Source organism: Pempheris klunzingeri, chromosome 20, assembly GCF_042242105.1.
Source record: "Pempheris klunzingeri isolate RE-2024b chromosome 20, fPemKlu1.hap1, whole genome shotgun sequence".
Lineage (NCBI taxonomy): Eukaryota > Metazoa > Chordata > Actinopteri > Acropomatiformes > Pempheridae > Pempheris > Pempheris klunzingeri.
This window is the reverse complement of record NC_092031.1, coordinates 1,794,641-1,816,857: the sequence shown is the minus strand read 5'-3', so window position 1 is coordinate 1,816,857 and position 22,217 is coordinate 1,794,641. Positions and strand designations below refer to the sequence as shown.

Below are 22,217 nucleotides of genomic sequence, written 5' to 3'. Positions count from 1 at the left end.
GGTACAGTACATCTGTGGTAAGATGCTATCAGGACAGAGAATAAATCTCTAAATTGGCTAATAGGCCTTGGAGCATTCCTGAAAATGCATCTGCAGCATTACCACGAGCGCTGAAAGCCAATTTACTCTAAAGCAGCCCAGTAATATGCATTAATGGCACTCATCTGGCTCCTGTATAATGTATGCTGACAACAGATAATGTATGTTGCTCTGAAACGACGGAGGAGGGCGCGAGGTGTGGGTGTTGGAGGACCTGTGGACATCAGACAGTGGACAGTCAGAGGCCGTCTGAACAGGATTAATGGGCTCAATGGAAGTGCTGCCGTCATGCAGACGAGACTCAGTTGAAAAAGAGGGGATTTAGGAAAGGTCGGAGCAGGGAGTAGGGGGCAGAGGTGGACAGGAAGTCAGTGTATATAGTATTTACTGGACTTAAGTTTGAGCTGCTGGTACTTAACGACATTTCAGTTGGAAAGAAAATACTTTTTCCTCCAATACATTGATCTGTTTACCAGCTGACTGACTTTTTACATGAACTAAAAGGTGTAGTGTGTAGGATTTAGTGGGATCTAGCAGTGAGATTGTAGATCGCTCTGCTCATCCCTCTCTTTACAAGCATATAGCTCCGGTGGCCAAGGAGGATTCACAGATTCACTCCCTTGCATTTTCTTGTGCCAAATAATAAGTAAGATCCTCCAGTTGGTAAAATTAGTGTTATCAAATCATCCTCACGTCGTTTTCTTCTTCTCTTGTGCCTTTCCTAGACTTTACATCCTCCTCGCCACAATAAGTGCTCTTTTAATTAGGTACATTTCACCGCTAATAGATCCAGATCTGGAGTACTTCAGGGTAAACATAGGAAACATATTTTGACCCTTGCACGCAGAACACAAAAGAAACAACAGTTTTGTCCGGAGTCAAAGACAATGCTCTCGTCTCCACCCACCAGCTTGTGAAAACGCAGTGACAGCTATAACGCTGCAGAAGTGTTTGACTGCCGCAGGACAAAACATCGGGAGCAGCAAGGCAGATAAATGCACCGGCGTGTGTACTCCCAAACTCTCCTTTGATTCTTGGAGGGCGCCCAACACACACTCCATCCCATCCATTAATAAACAGCCACCAGCCATCGACAGGCTACGGCAACTGGGCTGAACTCAAGCACCTTTCACACACGCACACACACAAACGCACACAATTACACAGATGTTGATCCCAGCCAGAGGGGTATCAGGAAAAGTGCACTTTATAAAAACACATTAAAGAGAGGGTGGAATTCATTACCTTCCAGAAAATAACAGGGTTGTTATCGGGGCGCTGGGGTTGTTTCACTTAATTACCTTTCATATTTATTGTCCCAAAAACATGCTATATGGAACGTCAATCACAGTTAATGCAGACAAGAGAACACTTAGTTCAGTGATAGTTATCATTGGATTTGCATCTAATCAATGGATCTAAATCTTATCTAGACAAGTAGTAGTAGTAGCAGTGGGACTAGTAGTAATAGTAGCAGTAACCTTCCACTGTGCAGCTCCCTCTACAGATCTGATACCACACAGAGAGAGAGAATGACAGAGTGAGAGTAACTATCATCCTCGCCCAGCTTTAGTCCACTCCATCACTCCTGCTTTGCCAATGTGAAGCAGTTCGGTTGGGAATGAAATATAGCCGCAGGATTAACTACACTTCACGCCATGCTTGCTTCCATAAAATGGAGTCTTGGCCATTATTTCAGGCGTATATAACAGATGTGTTCATCTATAGGCTAATTACGGTGATTCTTCATCGATACTTGTGGGGAAACTGTCCTCTCTCTTGTTCGCCTCCTCTGGCAGGTTCAGCTACAGGAGCAGGACTCCACGAGCGGCCGTGTCTCTTCACTTCACACTTCAGGTGGAGCAGATGGTCAATCAGAGGTCACCCTGCTACCAGCTGCTTCACAGATAACTCTGGTCAGGTCTTATTTTCTCAGTTTCGGGCACCAATTCCATCAGTTACGAGAACAATAGTCACCAAAGTAACTTCTGGACGTGCCGAGACATCGCTACAAAGTCCCACAGGTCTTAAAAGCTAACAAACTGATACTGGAAGAGAAACTGAAAATGAAAGCACCTGAAAAACAACTACAAGCATGTTATAAAAAAAACTAAACCGCTTGTGTTGCTGCTTACAGTCTGAGGTTCCCAACAAAGCTTGAAAGGCGCTATATAAAAACAGGTTATTATTATTATTATTGTGTGTCTGATGTCTTAGCGATGTTGCTGTGGTTCCTGATCTCAGCCGTTAGCATGGAGCAGCACATTGAGGATGACACTCAAGGAAAAAAGCAGAATTACCTCCTAAAATTGTTGCTGTGTAAGAGAGGCTGTTGTAAACAGCCGAGCTGGTCAGTGTGACCCTGAGCAAATGACTTTGTCATCAACTGGAAGATCACCAAATTCCTGGATGTTCTTGTTTTATTGCAACCATCTAATCCAAAACCCTCTCCACCTTGCACTGTGAAATACTGGACTTCTACCCTCCAGAACTAAGCTGCTTACTGATAATCAGAGCAGATCACAACATCTGAGGCTTAGAGCGGAGTAAAGCACATTGTTGTCTGCACCCAGCATACGTGGGCCCAGACCAATTAAAGAATGCACAAACGCTGCTTTTGTCTTAAAAAAAAAAAAAAAGATGGTCACTAATCAGTGAAGCATCCTGACAACAGCAAGCTGCCACAAAGTATTTCCCCCCCCCCTCGTCTCTTAGTCTGACATCTATTTGAGGTTGTTGTTATTTCATGCCAATATGGCAGGATTTTAATTGAGTGCATGCCCATTTTATCTGGCAAACTAGGCAAATGCTTAACCCAATTAAGCAAAAAAGGCACGTTATTGTTTATTTAATAGTCACAAGATTCATTGTTAAGTCTAAGACTCAGAGGTTTCCAGCACATGTAGGGAGAAATTAGGTAACCACCTAAAAACAGCTTCCAAAGTAGAGCTCACACAGGACACGATACCCCAGTTTATCTGTATCAAACCTGAAAAAACACATTTTGATATAGTTCATTCTGATGAACACATGGAGCTCAAAAACATGACACCTATTGTAGTCTCAACTCCTCAGCTACCAAACAACAAGTGGGCGCTGTGCATGTGTGTGCATGCAGGCGGTGTGTGTGTGCTGCAGGCCGAGAACAGGCACATTACTCAGCATGGCTGACCCAGGGGCGGCACTCACATCTGGGTTATTACCCCAGCTACTTCCCATGCAGCTCCTGGGCACCTTAGGGAGGGAGGGGCGGTGGGACCACAGTTAATAGCCATATGGAGGAAGGTGTTTTATGTTGTGCGCGTCTCTGCAGGGACCATATTATGAAAGCAAACACAAGCAGCTCTAATCCCCAGAAAGCTGCAGTGGTGGGAGTACAAGATGCTGCAGGGAGATTTGTCCTTCTGAAAGCCGCGTGATTGACAACGTTATTGTTGTGCTCTCCTGGGTCTTTAATTTCTCTAAACATTGGCTGCATCCACTACAGCAAACACAAACCCTATTAGCATTTACATTTTAAGCATCTGCTTGACAACAGAACTTGACAAACACAAGTTTTGTTGCAGCTACAGGACCAATTTAACTGGGATGGAAGGAACAGAGGGATGGAGAGCATGAGGGGAAAGTGTAAAACCTGATAGCTGTTTGTGTTTGGGCAAACACAAATGGACCTCAGCTGGTCAATACGATCCCTGGCAACTGGAAAACGGCAACTAAAGGTTTTTTAACAGTTTTCTTTGAGTGATCCATCACCTGGAGTACCCCAGTGGAGGTAGCACACTGTGTCACAAAAGGCGGATATAGTCTTTAGGTTTAAGAAGGACTGCAGTCTTACAAACATATCACTCAGGAACTGTTTGTGGGCAAGAACAGTGCAAGAGGATTCACCAGCAGCCTCACACTGCAGCTTTGTGGTAATTACCTAACAAGGAACAGACAAGTGGTATTATGTTCAGTATTTAAATTTACAAAATGGAAATCCCAGAATAAGCTGGAAAAAACTGCTTCACAATCGGTCTTTTCCTGTCCGGTGTATTTAGAGGAATGGCTAGCACGGCATGTACGCTTGCATGTGTGTGATCTGGCCGTTTGGCAGCCAGTTAAATTCTGCAGTGCCTCAGATCAGAGCCTGTACTTCACATTATTATCAGCATCATTAAGTCGCCATTTGGCTGGATCCCCACATCAAGGACAATGCGACACCTCAAGGACATTTCGAGCCTAACGTGTTATTAAAGCGACATTAACACCCTATTACATCCATTTGTGCACTCAAACAATCCCTCCCTGATCTCTTCTTGTAACTTAACTGGCACTCAAAGAGACGTGCAGCTTACTGTTGACAAGGCAGCTTGTTTGGAAATGCTGGTGAATGTGACAGTTAAGACAGAAACATGAAACGGAGGCAGAAGAAAAGCAGCAGACAGGTGGTACGGGCTGTAGTAATGAACGGAGAGCGGGATTGATCAAAGAGGTGATACTCAGGCCAGTGCAGTCTGTTGGCAGCGAGCTTTTGATTTGACCAGAGACTGTCTGAGGGCTCCTAATAAGCCGGGAACACATCACTCGGTCTCGCTGTCCTCTTTCGTCCAGGTCTGTCTCTTCACTATGTGTCTCTCATTTCTTCCCTGCCTCTCTGCCTCCTTCCTTGCTTCCCGAGGTGACTCAAGGACGAGGACTTTCCAAAGGACAGAAACAGTAAGGGACGGCTAAATTAGCACAGCGGACCTGCTCTGATGACGCGCAGACAGATGCAGGACAGCTGTCTTTCATCTGAGATGGGTCACTTGGGTTTTGGTAATTAAATAGTAAGTTGACCCCCCTGGAAATTAAAATACAAGACAGGTTGAGGAAGTCCATTATGTCTGTGTCTCCAAACCACAGATAATAATCTGGCAATTCTGTCATAATCATAATAACAGTCTGTCTTTAAGTGCCCCTATATTTGCCCATGTGGCTACTTACTTAAACAAATGCCCCTCTGGTGGGCTTAAGTGTCCCTCTAGTTGGCCAAAGAACCCTGCAGGTCTGCCTCTCGAGAACTACCCCTCTAGTATAGCCCAACTCCCCCATCCATTAGCTCAGCTGCCAAAGCGGTCACCCTCTTAACACACAAAGTGCCCCTTGGGGTGGTCCAACTGCCCCTCTCAGTGGCCTAAGTAACCCCTTGTTTGGAGCTACTGCCCCCGCGGCTGTCCAAGTAGTTATCCCACTGGTCTGGTTATCACACTCGCCCGTCTGGTAGACTCAGGTGTCCCTCTAGCATTTGGTTCCCTGCTTTCTGCCTAACCGCCCTCCCAGATCACTGAAATGCCCAACTGACTGGCTCAGCTGCCCCTCCAAAACCACATCCTTACCCCATACTCATCTTTACGTCCGACCCCACCCCTGCGCAGGTAAACACTCACATATTACACTCATTAAAATTTCCATCCATCTTGCCTTGTGATGAGAGACAGCACATTAACAACCCACCAGCATTACAGAACTCAGTCTAAACTCCAGTAACACCCTTCAGGTCTGACTTTGTTCACAGACTTGTCATCAACTGATGATTCAAAATGCTGCAAACAGTCTTTTTACGGTTGGACACAAGCAGAAATCATCCCCTGTAGGATAATGTGCGTGGGGGTGGAAGAACTATTCCATTGTGAGATGGTGAGATGACAAGGCGGAGGTAAAAGAGAGAAAAAAAGCTTTGAAAGAGTGCTCTCGCTGCAGTTTGCCTCTATGCAAAATGAACGCTGACTGAATTCAGATTGGGGTTGAAGCTCAGGGGAAATTCAGCCTGTGCCGCCTCAGAAAAACGAGGGTCACAGCCAGGTCGCCGGTTTTTCCTCAAATTGAGCAGCGTTGAGATTTCAAGCGAGACCCAGGTAGAGAACCATTGAGAATATTGTGGAAGAGTTTCCCTACGAGATGACTCAGCTAATAGGAGCTCATCATCCCAGTGTCGTTCCCTGCCCTTCTTTATGAGTCTTCATCATCATTTTCATCTTCTTCTTCTTCTTCTTCTTCACCTGTTTTCTTTACCTCTGCGTCCAAGCGCTCATATTTCCGCTGCTTCCATCCAGCTATGCGGCATGAACAGTGATTTAAACCACTTCTCTCCCAGATGAAGTATAATTATTTCAGAGTCATATGAGCAGAAAATTATACACTAAAATCCACTGATTAATATTAAACCACAGGAAGGAAATTTTGTTTTATTGAACCACCAGAATTACATTCTCCCCCGCTGCTGCCTAATAGATATCACTGCTTGTATCTGTTCCCATTTGTGAAAGCCTGCTATCCTTTCGCTGTCTGTCTGATGAAGTGGAGGAATATGCCTTCAAGGCCAGCACCCTCTTCTAAATCGTGTTCCTATGAATTAATTATCCAAAAGGGTAATTGTTTCCTGGACCTCAAATTTGGCCATGAGAATTAACCTTAAATTGTTTTAATGAGGTGGATGTTGTGCTAGAGCGTGTTCAGCCCTCGGCGAAAGAAATGTATGAGAGAATGATGACAGTCAGAAGAGGAGAGGGATGGAAGGAAAACGTAATTTGAGCCAAAAATGTTAATATAAAATATGTGGATATGTTAATTCAACCATGGTCATGTCGAGCAGGAAATAGCTAGTAGGGCAGCAGCTGGAGTTAAGGTAAAAATTGTTCCTGAATTTTTGGATTTTAATGACTAAAATACCTGGGAGTGGAACAGTATTTGATTATTTATTAAAAAAAAATGAGTAAAAATCAAATCAGCAACACAAAAATCTGGTTTAAAAGCTGATTTCACTCATAATGACCTAATTTCTTTGTTTGGCTCGTTGCTATTCGCTCCTATTTTCTCTTTAATTCCCATTCTGCATAAGCACAATTAAGCTGAAAATCAGTTTAAATGGATCCCTTTTTAAAAACCCTAGTATTTTTAAGTGAAAATATGTAACGCCTGGGAAGGTGATGTCAAAATCTAACCATTAAAATGAACAGCGAGTGGACACTGCCATCAGGGGGAAGTGGACTGGATCTTGTTCTAGTATTGTCACCTTTTGTAAGATTCCTTGTTGGCAATTTCATCTGTAATTTTGCATTTGTTGAATTCTTTAGGCTTTCCTGGTTAGGTTATGGCTTAACCACATTTTTTTAAATCCTCTCCATCTTTTCCTTGAGAATATAAACCTCCATTTGTGATGTAAAACTCGACGGTTACATACCTACTTTTTTTTTTTTCCTCATCAAAGCGGTAGGGATTCAAAGCAACAGCTGGAGGGCCTGAGAACAGAGGATGTGACAGCTGGAGATATATATTTTTTATGTAGAAACTATATAAAACACAGATTGAGAGCTAGAATCCGACATGAAATCATTTATATTCACAGATTATATACCGAGCAAAACCAAAATGGATGTTTTTCTTTGTTCCTGTGCATTCTTCAGGTTTATTTGTGCCAGAGCACAGATCTCAGTGAGAACCACCTCTTTGCCAATTTGCATCTGAATAGTGGAGCCCTTATATGGTCAGAAAGGGGAACCGGAACTGCAGGAGCTTCCTATTTTTTTCCCTCAGAACTATGTCCATATTTAGTATACGGAAGAAAGACGTTTTCAGGCGTACTGACATCACTGACGAGCCATTTTTGGGCTGCGGCTCGAGCATCGTACTCCATCTCCTCTCCTTCTTCGAGGCAGCTCCAGTCGAGGCGTTTCGTTTCATCTATTTTTAGAGACGTGTGCAGAGTCGGCGTGTTCTCCCAGGGCTGCCTGAGTGAGCGCCCACATGAATGCGGGGGCGTTTGCAGACACCGAGAGAGCAGTAGTGAAAGAAGGCAGAATGAGTGGGATGCCACTCCACGCTGCAGTCATGGAGTATCTCGTCTCTCCACACAGGGAGTCATGTACCAGAGCAGTTGTTCAAACTCTGACAGCATCATGTAAATTAAGAATAACTGAATGAAAAACAGTGAGGCATCATTTCCTTTTCCTGTGTCGAGCTGTCAGAGCTGTGTGGTATCAGCTATGTTAAGCAATAAAGAGGGCTCTCCAAAAGGAAGCGTCTCCATGAGGAGATCTCAGTTTATTTTAGGCTACAAATGTGAATAATTATTACGAGATTATTATTTTTTTTTAATCCTAATAACTCAGTTCAAACACCGCCTGCACAGACATGTGAGATTGGGCTCTTCTGTGCTTATACCACATACCAAACGTATATTTCTGACTGTGTGTGTGTGAAGGCGGCTGAAATCTACCATCAAACTGCTCTCCTGCCGCTGCAGCCATTTCTGCAGTGACAGACCGAATGTCTCGATTGTTCCTTTGAAAATATTGTAGCTTGTTATTTCCAGAGTACAGTGACACCGAGTGATGACGTCTTTTGCAGTTTGCCTCATTCAAATAACTGTTACTGATATCAGAAACCAGGTATGAATTGGCACTGAAGGTCAAAATAAACTGAATTTGTGGCAAGAATTTTCATTTAGTTTGTTCTCATTTGATATTGGAAAATATTTTTTTAAGTTTGAAACCATCTAAGATGTACTGCCTGGTCTTATGAGGACTTGTGTCTTATATTGAAACGTCTCCAGTTCTGGTCTTTGTGCTCCACAATCACCTAAAGCCAAGACATCCAGCTGGTTCACAGCAAGACATGGAATATTTACGCTGAATATGTTTTCGCCTTGAGAAGATTCATTGTGTAACTATAGCGAGAGCATCTGCACACTCCAAACTGTCCACCTTCAGCCATCCATCTGAGCTTCAGCACCTTCCACAAGTATTTAAATGGTGGCGGTGATTTTTTATCTATTAAAAGGTAACCTCGAAGGAAACAGAACATCTATGGCAGCCTAATACTGATTGAAAAGTAAGCTGGGTTTGATTTCTGCATATTTTTGCCCCTTTTTATACTCAAATAACCTGAATCAATAACTCTCTAAACAATACCAAACCCGAAACCTTGTGGATCCTCAGACCCGGTATGAAGCTGGGAGGTGACAGCAGGTTGATGTACCTGTTGTACCTCCTGAGCAGGAGCCTTACATACCTTCACAGCTATGTTCACTATGTGCCACTATACTGCAGGAGACACTGTCTAAACCATCAACCTTCTTCAGTCCACATTACAACACAGTCCAACAGTCATACTGAACAAAAATGATCCCAGCCATCCAAATTAAATCCATGACTGTTGTATAAACAAAGGGCTGATGGTGACATAACTTATTAAGTATGTATTAAACTTTCAAGCTAAAAACTAAAACAGAATTAATTGCTTGTTTTTTCTGGCTAGCTTTCTTTAAAAGGAGAAGTGCTGCCATCCATTTGGTCTGGATATTATCAGCAAAGCTAATGATGTTAATTTATCAACAGTCAAGTGCGTCTCCACCCAACATGATGTTCTTCACTTTCACCATCGAGCTCAGTTTCCCAAACCACACTCTCAGTCCATCTTCCCCTTATTTCTCCCCGTCACGTGCAGCTCCACATCCTCAGTTCATGTGCTAATGCCATTAGCTGCTGTTCATCTTAATACTCTGATTAATTGCATTGTTTCGGTGAGTACAGTCGGAGCGAGTTCTGCCAGAAAGGCTGCGCCACCTCGGAGGGTTCAAGCAGTTTAAAGTCCAGCCCTGTTAATTCAGCTCTGTTGCACCCCAACATTTTCCTCTCATCAGAACCCACTTAAAGGCACAATTACAAGTTGGCCAATTTTACAAATCTGCCTTCAGTCCTCATCAATTATGACGTGCAAGTAAAACTCCGGGTGAGTGATCATCCCTGACAAACACACACTCCCTTATGAGTGGCTCTGTGGTCTTAGCTCTGGTCACAGTCAGATACACGTGCTGGCTGTGGAAATGCACACACACACACACACAAACACACACACACACACACACACTCTTTGTTAATTAATAAGCTTGCAGGCTTTAGAATCTTTTCACTTTACTGTATGCCAAAACAACAGCGCTTAATGTTTCCTCTGACCTCTTCTACAGCAAAACACCCGACTGTTTGCAAATCACCACCTTTCATCATTATATAATAAACGGGCTGCAGGAGGCTGAGTATTTCAATAACAGATCACTGAATCCACCAGATAAGGAAAAAGGTTGGTAGGTGAGAAGGTATAATAAGAGATAATCTGATTAAGTGCGTCAAGGAAAACACTGGATGATTGAAAATACAGTGTAGAAATTATTATTGCCCTTCAAATGTATGCAAGGAAACACGACAGCAAAACTAGACCCAAAAGATGCATTCATGCACGTTTGTACAGAGTGCAAAAAATGGCTTTCCTCCAAGTTATGGCTTCAGCAGCCAGCTCACGAGTTAGTTTGGATGTGTCACGCGTTGCCACGGTTGCCACTAACCTATAAAGAAATATTCCACCTGTCGGAAACATCGTCATCTATCAATTACTTTGCCCACTCCTTTTTTGTGCATGACCTATTACACCTATTACGTATCATATTAAGCATTATACCTCAAGTTACAACTTAAGAATCCTCCTCAAACTACATTTTTCACCCTCTTTGCATTTTGCCAGGTAATTTGTATTTGCTCAGGTAATTTACTGAAGCCGTGAGGCTAAACAGACGTAATGAAATATGCTAAAGCTTCCACAAAGCAATAAGCATTGTCAGAGCAATTCCCCTTTCAGTCTGCACAGACCACAGCAGCTCTAAGCCCTGCTGATATGTGGAGACAGCATCAATCCATTCTGCTCAGCCTGGTCTGTTATTTCACTGGAGGCGGAGGGAGGTTCTGCCGAGTTGAGGGGCTGCTGAGTCATGATTAGGGTGCCAGAAAAAGAAATCAAAAAAGGGAACACAAAAACAGGCAATCCCAACACACATGCAGACAAAAGAATGCATGGGCACAGCCCTGGAAGACAAAAAGGCACAGCAGCAAAGCATCCAAGCTGATGGAAACAGGGATGTACAGATAGATGGTGGGATATCGTGGTAACGACTTCAAGTCAAAACATTTCGTACAATATGTAAAATTCTTTATCATCACACACAAAATATTGCAAACTGACTCTGGTGCATTTTTTTTCCAAAAATCAAAAATATGCACCACATAATTACAGGTACAATCTGTACCTGACCATACAGGTAAAGTTAAATCATGAATACAGAGTTCATGGATGCTAAGAGACACAGCTCTGAAACACTAACAGGTGTTGGAGTTGTATTCGGAGAGAAGTTTACTTTTTAATGTCCAACAAAACATATGACTGTCTTGGTTTCCAAAGGCCTTTACTAATACTGTAAGGTGGTTTTTAATAATTCACCATTTAAGATGACTCACAGGCTTGTATGTTCATTAAAGCTGCAGGATTCTAGCAGGAAGTGGATGAACCTCTCAGCTTTAAATGCCCGTGATGTTAAAGTGGTTGGAACGAAATCACTGTACAAATTATGGGGTTGAAGCTGAATGGAGGGACAGTTATGAGCTTTTCACTATTCAAAGTTGGAGTGGCCACACAAGCTGAACAGGGTAGTACTCAACATGGGAGACATGGAGAGAGGAAAAAAAACAAAAAAAACCATGAAATGATGCAGCTACAGAAGTGCAAGGGAGCATCAAAAAAGGTCTCAATGAATGAATAATGAATGCTGCTTTTATATCCTCCTCACTCGTCTCAGATATCCCCGTCTTAGCCTCCTCTCACCATCGCTCCCTCCATCCTTCCTCTCCTATGCTGTTTCAGTCCAAGCCTGCTATCTTCAGTCACATCGGCGTAAAGGAACAGAGAGGATGCAGTGATCCAGGGCTAACGCAGGCTCCTCACACTCCCCAGCATGTGACTAGGTCTATAACTATGACACAACTTTGCACAAAAGTGCCACGATTATATACGAGCCTGTCTTACTTCATACAAATGGTCATACCTACGTGCCGTCTTCTGGAAATGGGACTTCGATTCTCACCTATGCAAATGATCACTAAAGGTAAGTCTATAATGAGCAGAACCAGAGCTGATCCAACACACTGTGTGAGAGCTGAGCGAGTTGGGATAATTGTTCTTACATCCTGCTGGAAGCAGCAGTCAAACAGCAAGATTTTTCATTAGCACTGTAAATATACTGAGGGCTTATTATGAATGCGAGCAAATCAAGCTCACCCTGTGTGCTGTTGTGAATATCAAATGCCAGACAAATTTGTGAATTTATTACTTGCTCACAGCGTTGCAGTATAAAAACAACTGGAGAGCCTTTATCTTTGCTGAATGTGAGGGAAACACGAGATTAACCAAATGGACACGCTGTGACAAACATGCAGAATTAATTCTTCCCAAATTGGAATGTGTTTGATTATATAAATTGGGGGAGATAATTTGCATCTTACTGCAATTTGGACTTTATTTGATGCATTATTGTTTTGTTTCTTAGGATTTACACACAGTCTTTAAGCACTGAATTACCGGAAAAATAGCTGTGTGTGTGTGTGTGTGTGTGTGTGTGTGTGGGTCATCAGCTGCTTCTGCTCTACAGCACGTGCCATCCCATTCACCATCTCCTTGTGCAACCCCCCTCCACCCCAGCAGGGGCACTACAGCCACTACGAGAACTCACCAAGATCCTTAGAGCCTTGACTTTCGCTGGCCATCTCGCCCATCCGCACCAGAGCGTCGAAGTAGCCCTTTGCAGCATATGTGACACCTGGAAACATGGAAGCATTGGGCATCAGATCAAGGGTGCGGAGTTGAAATTATGTCTTTTCCAGCTCTGCAACCCTCCCCTACAGCCCCCACCCCCCAGAGAGGTAAGGTTGGGCATGGGAAATAAAGAGCGACAGGCGGAAATGGAGACCAAGCAGGAAAAGAAAAAGCTCTATGGAGGCAACTACAAGAAGCAGAGATAAAGCTATAGAGACTATTCTCACAAGCACAACAAGTTAGTAAAAGGAAACCCTGTCTTCAGCACAAACTACTTTGGAGTAGACCTTTCTATAAATAAAGGACTCATTCAAAACATTTCCTTCGTTGCCCATAATGGTATCTAGCCATGCCGACAGCTATACACTCTAATCCAGCTCAGAAAACTTCTGCCATAACAAAGATTGGGTTTTGGAAGTTGATTCCTTTTGGAATCCATTTCCAGGTGGGAGAAATGTGGGATTGCCCAACGTAAGGCCCAAGAAATCTTATCTATACTTCCTCTTTTCTTTATTACAAAGTGCAACGCACAAAACAATCAGGTAGCAAGCACCCTGTTTTTAGCTAGTGCACACCCCAAAGGGCCATTGTGTAGTTACTGTGCTCTTTGTAAGCTGGTGTCTGTACTCGGCTAAAGAAGAGAAAGAAGCAGATAGAAAGCAGCCCTGGTGGGGGCTCATTATTTCAAGTATTAGTGAGACGATGAAACGCACTTCTTGAGGTCCATGAGCTTAAAAACTTATCAGATCAAAAAACTGCACAGCTGTATGTAAAATTCTTTCAGACGGGATTTTACGGCTGCAGAAAGTTATCATGGCAGCAGTAACAGTGGTGGTATGTCTGAGCATAGCCTCCACTTTATGTTCAGAACAGTATTGATTCTCCTACAGTGTAATAATGTGTCTGATTGGTTCACATCAGTTTAAACCCCAACCCCAGTCACTGCTCTAGAGGGGTTTACTTTGTGATGCTTCAAACAAACATTCAAAATTTAAAAGTATAACAAAAACTCTCCGCATGGGTAGATACCACTGTGAGCATGCAGGGAAATATTTTTTTGTAATTTGGATCAACTGAATCTTTTAAAGCTCCTTTTTAACAATTTCCTACTTGAAAAACAAACGAACAAACAAAAAAAGCAGTTTCCACAGCAATGATGTCAAAGCACTGAGCACTTCAAATACTGTACGTCAGCTGTTATTCTCTGTGCTGCATAGAGAGCCGGAGACACTGGCAGAACTGAGACAGAACTGTGACTCAGGCCCAGAACACGGGCAAGACGGCCTGAAGCAACAGCGGCGGTGAATTAAAGCAGGTCAGGGGTTAGCCACACAGGGACTGACAGCCATGATGACAGAGGACACATGTCCAGTTGGGAGATACATATGGATGAGGGCTGAGTTTATTACAGCGCTGCCATGTTGATGGGCGTTTGTGCTTTGAACTGCCAGAGGAGACCGCAGAATCCCCAAGAGAGGGGAATAATGACAACGTATTTATATCTCCACATGGAAAACAATGTAAATCTATTCTGAGTTCAAGTTTTCTCATGATGTGGGTCCACAGAGACAGCGAGCCATGCTCACTTCTGTGGAAGTTATTGTTCTGAAAATGAAGACGGCGTCTGGCTGCTCAGTCTGTGAACATATTAAAATTGTCTTATTGAAGAAATGAAATTGTGGAGACAACTTCTGAAATAACGTGGCCTGCTTTCGCTTCTTTATCAAACCCCTGATGAGATGAAAGCCAGTAAATCTCAACACAGTGGTGCAATCCTCCCCAGTAAGCTAGAACACGGAGACAAGACGAGACCCTTCTCCAGCTTTTCCTAAGCCTGGTTTGAGTTAAGCCTAGGTGAGCTATAACGGCGGGATGGAGGTTAGGCCGAGGCGGCTGGGTGAGCACAGCTAATTTAATCGATGTGCGGAGAAATCCTAGTCAGGGAGGATCAGGACCAGGTGAGGCAGGAATATCTTGAGGAGACGCTTTGCTTGTCTGTCAGCTGAAAGTTGACAGAGTGCAGAAGGTAGGAGAAGAGAGGAGGAAGGAGAGGGAGGAGGGTCTGCCTGTAGAGAGGATTAGAGCAGTGATATAAAGCCGATACAGAGCGGAGAATGCCAGTGTAAATGAAGCACAAACAACAAAAGGAGTCTGAACCAGCTCGGGATACATACTCCATCCTCCTTCCCACTAAACACGATCCCCTCTCACACTCCCTCCCAGCCAGCATTCATCTGACGATATGCAGGTTGAGGCGTCTGGACATCGAGGTTAAAACTGTTAGTTATCTATACATTACATGTAATGTCCAGGTTCCAGCTTCAAGCAATAAAGGAAGACAATTAAAAGACATCAGTTTGGGCTCTGGGACATTGTGATGGGCAATATATAAACAAAATGATCCATAAACTAGTTAAAGAAATGGTTGGCAATCATTATCTGTAACCCTATTTGACTTTAAATGATTTAAAGTCCGTTCAAACAGTAACCTAAATCTCTCTCTTAGTGCCTAGATGTCCTCTGGCCTTCAAACTACCACATCAGTGCTTACTGGGCGTCTCCTGCCTTTCACACATGTAGTCATGTTCTCTCTGCCCCGCAAACCTACAATATCCTCCAGCCTCACAGCTCCTGTCTGCTACAGGACAGCAAGAAACATTTTAATAACGACCAACCCACACTGGCCACAACAGCTTTTAGACTCAAACAAACCAAACAGCCAAGTCAAGTCAGCTTCTTCCCTCCATCGTGCAGGTTTTCAGCGCCCAGCCGCCCGAGTTCTACTTAAAAACAACCAGAGGATGCACTTCTACCTGTGACAATAGATGCTCATTGGATGCCCAGCCCTGCTCTGCACCGCATCCCTCCGCTCTGCTCTAAACCCTGCCTCCGTGCCGCTGCCTGGCATTGATGAAGTGTAATCCCCACTCAGGGAGTCGCAAGGCTATTTTTAGCCTTATCTATCAGACTGGAGAGAGGCCTTTATTGGTCTTGTGGGCTGCCGAGTCTTCCCTGCATTTCCCCTCCGAGCACACGAAGGAGAGCCCTGCTCAACGCTGTGCACGCAGCATACCAAGCACAGCTGCACCAGCACTGAAAATATGATCCAGTCCCGATAACCTCCTCCCCGCAGAGTGACGTGAAAAAGCAAACTGGAAAAGAGGTTTTCTTATCAATAAATGAGCTCAACATGCTTGGAGGCTCGTCTTATCTGACAACATGTACATGGCAACACTGAGAACATCTCTAGCCTAATCTGGAAGCATGAAATATTTTAATCACTGCTGACTGAGTGACTCTAATCAATGTCCATGAAACTCTTATAAGCTGCTGGACAGTTCTTCAGGACCATGATAAAAGTCTGAGTCTGTTTGAGTCACACACTTCATTTTACAGTTTCTGAATATTTCTCTCTCTCTCTCGATCTTTTCCTCCATCTCCTCCCGTTTCTTCAGTTTTTTACCCCGTCTTGTCCTGAATACCATCTCAGGCCGTTCTCGTTTCACCGGTCCCGTGGGGGAGCACCGTTATTCTCGCGACTGCTCCTGTTCCACTTCCTATTGGCTTATGCTCCACTTAGCCACCCCAAGACATTTCCAGTGCTTTTCTCTTTAACCTTGAGCCACTGCTGCATGTACACTTCAGTGTCTCTGTCTTTTCTCACACACACACACACACACACTCCTGTGCAGCCACAAAAAGCAATGACAAAGGACGTGCAGTAGAGGCGGACACTTAAGAACAAATGAACCAGCATTGGTGGGAGGGAGCCATGTGGACATGGATATCATCACAGAGGAACAACCAGAGGACATCAGTCATCTCTGATTAGCACATCTTTAACATTTGAACAAGACCTTCGGTTTATTTGGACACAAGATTGCAATGACCGTCTCTGCAGGGGGACATTACTGCGGCCACTTTAGCGACAGAGCAACCAAGCTAGCTTCTGTAGACACCAAGTTTAAAAAAGGAGGGGGCTCTGGCTTGATGCAGACATAAACAATACTGGAAACTAGTGAAAACTGTACCCGTGTCATCATCATCATCATCATCATCATCATATCACATCTCTACCCCAGATAAATTACAAGGATATAAAAGCAGCTGCAAGTATCGGGTCAATTGGCGCTCTGCCTGGACTACTGGACAGACAGGAGGAATGAAAGACAGACGAAGACAGAAAGAAGACAAGAAATGGTTGGTTTACTCACTGGTGAGTGCCTTCTCGTAGCTTTTCCCCATGGCTATGAAGTTCCGCAAGCAGGGATTGAACTGCTCCATGATGGACTGGAAAGAGGGGGAAAAAACAGCACATTTGGTTAGTCAAGTGGCAGAGAAGATACCGATACAAACACTGATACGAGCCACAATGACAGAGCACCACTCTTTACTAGGGCATGAACACACACACACACACACACACAGTCATACACACAGCAGAGTCAGCTGAGCCAACCAGGAGGAAGTGCAGCAGGGATTCATTTCAAGCTCACGGCGAGGACTGAAGGGATGAAACGGAGGGAAAAAGAATGAGAAAGAGAAAGAAGGAGAGAGAATAGGTCACTGGAGTCAATGTGTGTGTGTGTGTGTGTTTGTGGCGGAGGGGGGGGGGTACTGTTTCCTCTCACCTCCCCTGCTGTCTCTATTAAAATAAAACCTGGTTTTGGCTGCCGACTCCTTCAGCTCAGCAGCAGACCTGGACCAATCGCTGCTCCCTCCTTCTCCCTAACACTCACTGAACTCTGGCACACTGCTCCTGCTAATTACTTTTTTTTAAAAAGGTCAGTTCACCCAAATTCTAAATAAAACTACTTCCTCACATCTCTCTGGTACCTAGCCACGGCTACATTACATCTCCGAAACGTATCCCAGTACCTCATACATGTGTAGGTAGAGAGTCCACCTACCTACAGACCCTCGCTCACATACCAAGATGGAGCTAGAAACACACGAGGAAGCTCAACGGCGTTCATATCATTTGTCATATCGTTTCATTTAAGTTGAGAAACTGTTCGGTGAGAGACGATATAGAGGTAAACTTCACCATCTGGTAAAGTGTACAGTATTTCATAAAAAGAACATTTAACTGTCATTTACAAACAGATTTCCTTTTTATCCACTTTATCCCTCCTTTCATTTACTTAGCTGCAGTTACTTTTTCAGCCGATCGGGGGCAGCAGCACAATCTAAACACACAGCTGACACATTCACACATCCAGCTGACAGCAAAACTTTCATCTGGAGTCATGATTGTGTTTGTGAGAATAATAATATCTGGTTCTTTCGATGCTAAATGCTCCACCATGATCTCCAGCTAATTGCCAACTTTGTTTTTTATGCTGGCAGCTTGTGTCCAGTGGATTTATCAGAGCTCTGAAACAGCTGCTGGAACTGATGATGATGATGATGATGATGATGATGAGGGTGGTGGGTGTGAACCAGAACAGTGAAGCTGCGGCCTGTAACCACAATGAACAGCAGAGAGGACGAAGACTGAGCATGTGATCAGATCGATGTGGCAGAACTGGATTATTCACACACACACTCACACACACACACACACACACACACACACTCACACACACATTAAAAGCAAAGCATGAGTCTGTCTCCCTTCCATGGCAGATGACCGTGCATCAGTCAGCACACAGGCAGCGAGTCCACAGCAGAACACACAACAGGTTGAGCCCTGAATTCTCGTTAAAAAGAAAAGGAAAGTCCAGATGAAATGCATAATGAGTTTTACTGCCTCTGCAGTGACTCAACCTCCCTCTCAGTCCAAGCTGCCCTTTCACTTCAGCTGCATCTTTCACTGCAAGACCCAGCAATTTGCAGACCAGCAATTCTCTATGTCTTATCTAGGGATTCAACATGGCACTGATTAAAACGCTGATTTTTAATAATTAAGATCAGGTTACACACCAGCAATGAGAATGACAGAATATTACAATACAATAATTTAATCCTAAAAGAATTGCAGCGATGAATGGAGTCACTCACAGGGGCAAACTATGATCACACCTGCATTCAGTAGTAGTTTAGTTAAAAAAGGTGTTTTTAAATTGAAACAGCTTTAAATATTTGGGAGGAAGATTAAAGTGACAAGACTAAAGAGCACAGAGAGAACAGAGGAGCGAGCATAAGGTGAGGGGAGAGGAGGGAACATCGGAGGTTGACAGATGCATCTTTCTGTGACTGCTCGCGGTACAAGGGATGCCTGCTAATACCGTCCGACTGACGCACAACAGTCACCCGACCTTGGTGCACAAACTTCACCATGACTTCAAAAAGGTAAGGAGAAAGTAGGGCGCAGGCTGGCTACTCAGTGTGAAGAGGGAGAACAGCTTCAAGCTGCTCAAATCAGGTGGCAAGAAAGCTTAGTTTAGGAAGAGAGGAGGAGTGGGGCATTGAAACGGGCTGATGATACAGACATCATAAAAGAGAAAGAGTTCGATTTATGTGAGGCTGAATTTGATTTAAGGCCATTTCTGGGTGGAAAACTGGTTGTTAAAAAAGCACCCTGCTGTGGATCCCTCTAACCTCGCTCCACTGCCACCACGCCTGATGTCATAATCACACACACACAAACAAGAACAGAAAGAAAAAAGGGGTTAGTGGTGTTTCTTTATGCATTGCTGGGGATAAACAAGCCTATTTATACCCCCAATTCCCTCTTGCCCCTCTCCATCCCATCTCTGGGTGCATTTTCTGTTACGTAAGACATCGGCTGCTGAACAAACCGAGTCAGTGGAAGTGCTCCAGCAGTGATAATCATCGCAACGTCTGCACCAACACTTGGCAGGGAGAAAGGGACGATCAACAAAGGAATAAATATAGAAGATGGAGCGCTGCCTGGTTCTCATGTCTAAATCAACAGATGTACAGAGAGAGGACCAGGGAATGTGACTAGGTGTGTGTGTGTGTGTGTGTGTGTGTGTGTGTGTGTGTGTGTGTGTGTGAGCACTTTGATGCCTGAGAGTGAGTGAGTGAGTGAGTGTGTTATGTAATCAGACAGGTTTGGCCTCATGTGTTGCATTCTTCCACTGAACCAGCAGGGCTGCTGTTGAAATACTTCCCATGTTTCTTCTGACACATGTGAGTAAACACACAGGTCAAAGGAAGTCCATAAACAAGTGAAAGGCTTTGTTCTCATTAAGATATGAATCTCTTACTGTGACTGATGTGTTAACTGTGGTTAAGGAAGATACGTACACCTGCCACCCAATAAAAACACTAGTGTGTATTTACAACTATTCATTGAAATAAACATTTTGGGGAACACACTCATTTGCTTTCTTGCAGAGAGTTAGAGGAGAAGATTAATACCTTTCTCACACGTGAAGCTGGAGCCAACAGGAGATTAATAAAAGACTGGAAACAGGAGGGGGGGGGGGGACAGCTCGCCTGGCTCTGTCCAAAGTTCAAGCTCAGGAAATAAAATGGCATCTCTTGTTTGTTTAACGTCTACACACAAACAGAAATGTAAAAGTGACCATTTGTGCCAGCTGTTGTGTTTCAGGGTGGACTGGTACCTGCTTCGCTGCAGTCAAACACTGAATTGTCACTGAGCTGTTGGAAACTGAAGGTGTTTGCACGTAGGTAGCAGTTGACTGCACTAGATAGCAGTTAGGTGCCAATTTGAATCTTGTGACCTTTTTCAAAGTCTGTTACGTCGCTAATGATCACTTATGCTTTTATATCATCCTGGCTAGGCCACAGCAATTCCCTTTTCTCCCACCTCAGCAAGTCGTCTCTGGAAGGTCTGCAAATGGTCCAGATTGGCTTTTGACCACGACTCAAATCACACCATCATTTCATCTTCATCCTGGCCTCATTTTATTCTTTCTATGGGCTTATTTTTAGCAATTTTACTGTTTGTTTAGGAAATAAGACCATGATAACAAAGTGTACTGTGGTGAAGCACTTTGTGGCCTTGCTCTGAGAGAGGCGATATTCCAAATTAACTTTACTTGCTGGAAATGTACAGCTCTGCCCTTCACACACACACAAACCATGTTACAGCTGTGGATAATGTCCACGGTCAACACTGATCGATGCTGAAAGACCACAACTGTCAATCACCATCAGCGCTGCTCTGCACATGGTAATGGTGAACTAATTCTTGAATTTTCCACTTATCACAATGTGCTCATATGGTTTAGGGGATAATTTAATAGGATCATTAACTTGGCCGGCCCTGGCTTAATCCATACTCAATCAGCTGAGCTTGTTCCTTTAGCAACAGGGATTGAGGCTGATTAGCGCTCCACTGAATGAAAGACCGTATTTGAGTGCACGGGAAATGAGAGGGATTACCGAGCAAACACCTCTTTGTCTCACTTTGCCTGGGTGCATTGGTCATGTGTTTTAATTGACTCGCTAATCACCTCACCAATTAAATGCCAAAACTCGGTAACAATGCGAGGATTGTATTATCACGTTGCAGCGCTCTCAAGAACATGTTTCAACTCTGATCAACACAACTGAATGTTATCTGGGAGCCAAATACCAGCACAATAATAAAACGGTACATTATCTTCTGCTGTGTTGACACAGGCATCTAGATACAAACAGCGATAAAGACGCCCCATGATTTCTGTTTACTGATCTCAGTCTGATTCTACCCACAGATGATACACTGTTTTTATCCATTATGCAGCTTCGGTGTCACCGGGGCAGCGTTTTTAAAATGTCCTGGCTCCCTGACAGGAGCAGGCTAAATGCCACAGTGGAGCTAATCACTGAACACTTTGAAATCTACCATGAAGCATATCATTTATCCGACTGGGAAGATACAATAGTACACAAATAATTAGTTTTAATTAGAGTTCTGCAATTTTAGGACACATATCATCACATCACGTTTGGCATCTTACCAAAGGTTGAGTGGAACAAAACAAGCAATTTAAAAAACAGGATGTTCCAACAGGTATTTTCCCACAAATATCTGAGATCTTAAAGCGTATACTCTTAAATCATTGATGAGATAACCAGCAGAACAACAGATAACAAAAATAATCACTAGTTTCAACCTGAAAATCAAACCTGAGCAACAAAGACAAACCAGTCCAGCTCTACTGCAGCCTGTCAGGTACCGTGACACACATCCACACCAACATCCACACGCCATCTTATGCGCATGACTGTAGGAGTACAATCCATCTCACACAGACATATTGTCAGTCTGGACAACATCTGAAATATTTATCCACACAGACACACAGAAGCGTCTGCACGTCTCAACAAATGGTGTTTCGGTTGATCTGTGAGGTAGACGTTAACCCTGAAGGCATCCGAGGGTGACAAAATGTGTTTGTATGTGTGCAAGCATAACTCTGGAATTAAATTCTGTTTGTGTCAGTTAAAAGCTAGTGTGTGTCCCTCTGTGTGTGCAGTGATTCTCAGTTAGGAACGGCTGCCATGTAGCATCAGTTTCTGTAGAGGAGATGAGGATTGGGATTGTTTTTAGGAGTGAGAGCAGGTTATTCTTCAGTGCTGTCTGTGGGAGCAGCGTCTGAGCA

The 22,217-nt window shown here is 43.8% G+C and overlaps 1 protein-coding gene across 1 annotated transcript in view; it reads right to left on the bottom strand.

The window, feature by feature from the left end:
- LOC139219384 (BAR/IMD domain-containing adapter protein 2-like) overlaps window positions 1-22,217 on the bottom strand; it is a 58,703-nt gene that overhangs the window by 24,171 nt on the left and 12,315 nt on the right. The window contains exons 2-3 of the mRNA XM_070851208.1: window positions 16,908-16,983; window positions 12,611-12,697 (exon numbers count right to left, since the gene is read on the bottom strand). Coding sequence (XP_070707309.1) covers window positions 12,611-12,697; window positions 16,908-16,977 — 157 coding nt within the window. The 5' untranslated portion in view covers window positions 16,978-16,983. The remainder of the gene's footprint in view (window positions 1-12,610; window positions 12,698-16,907; window positions 16,984-22,217) is intronic.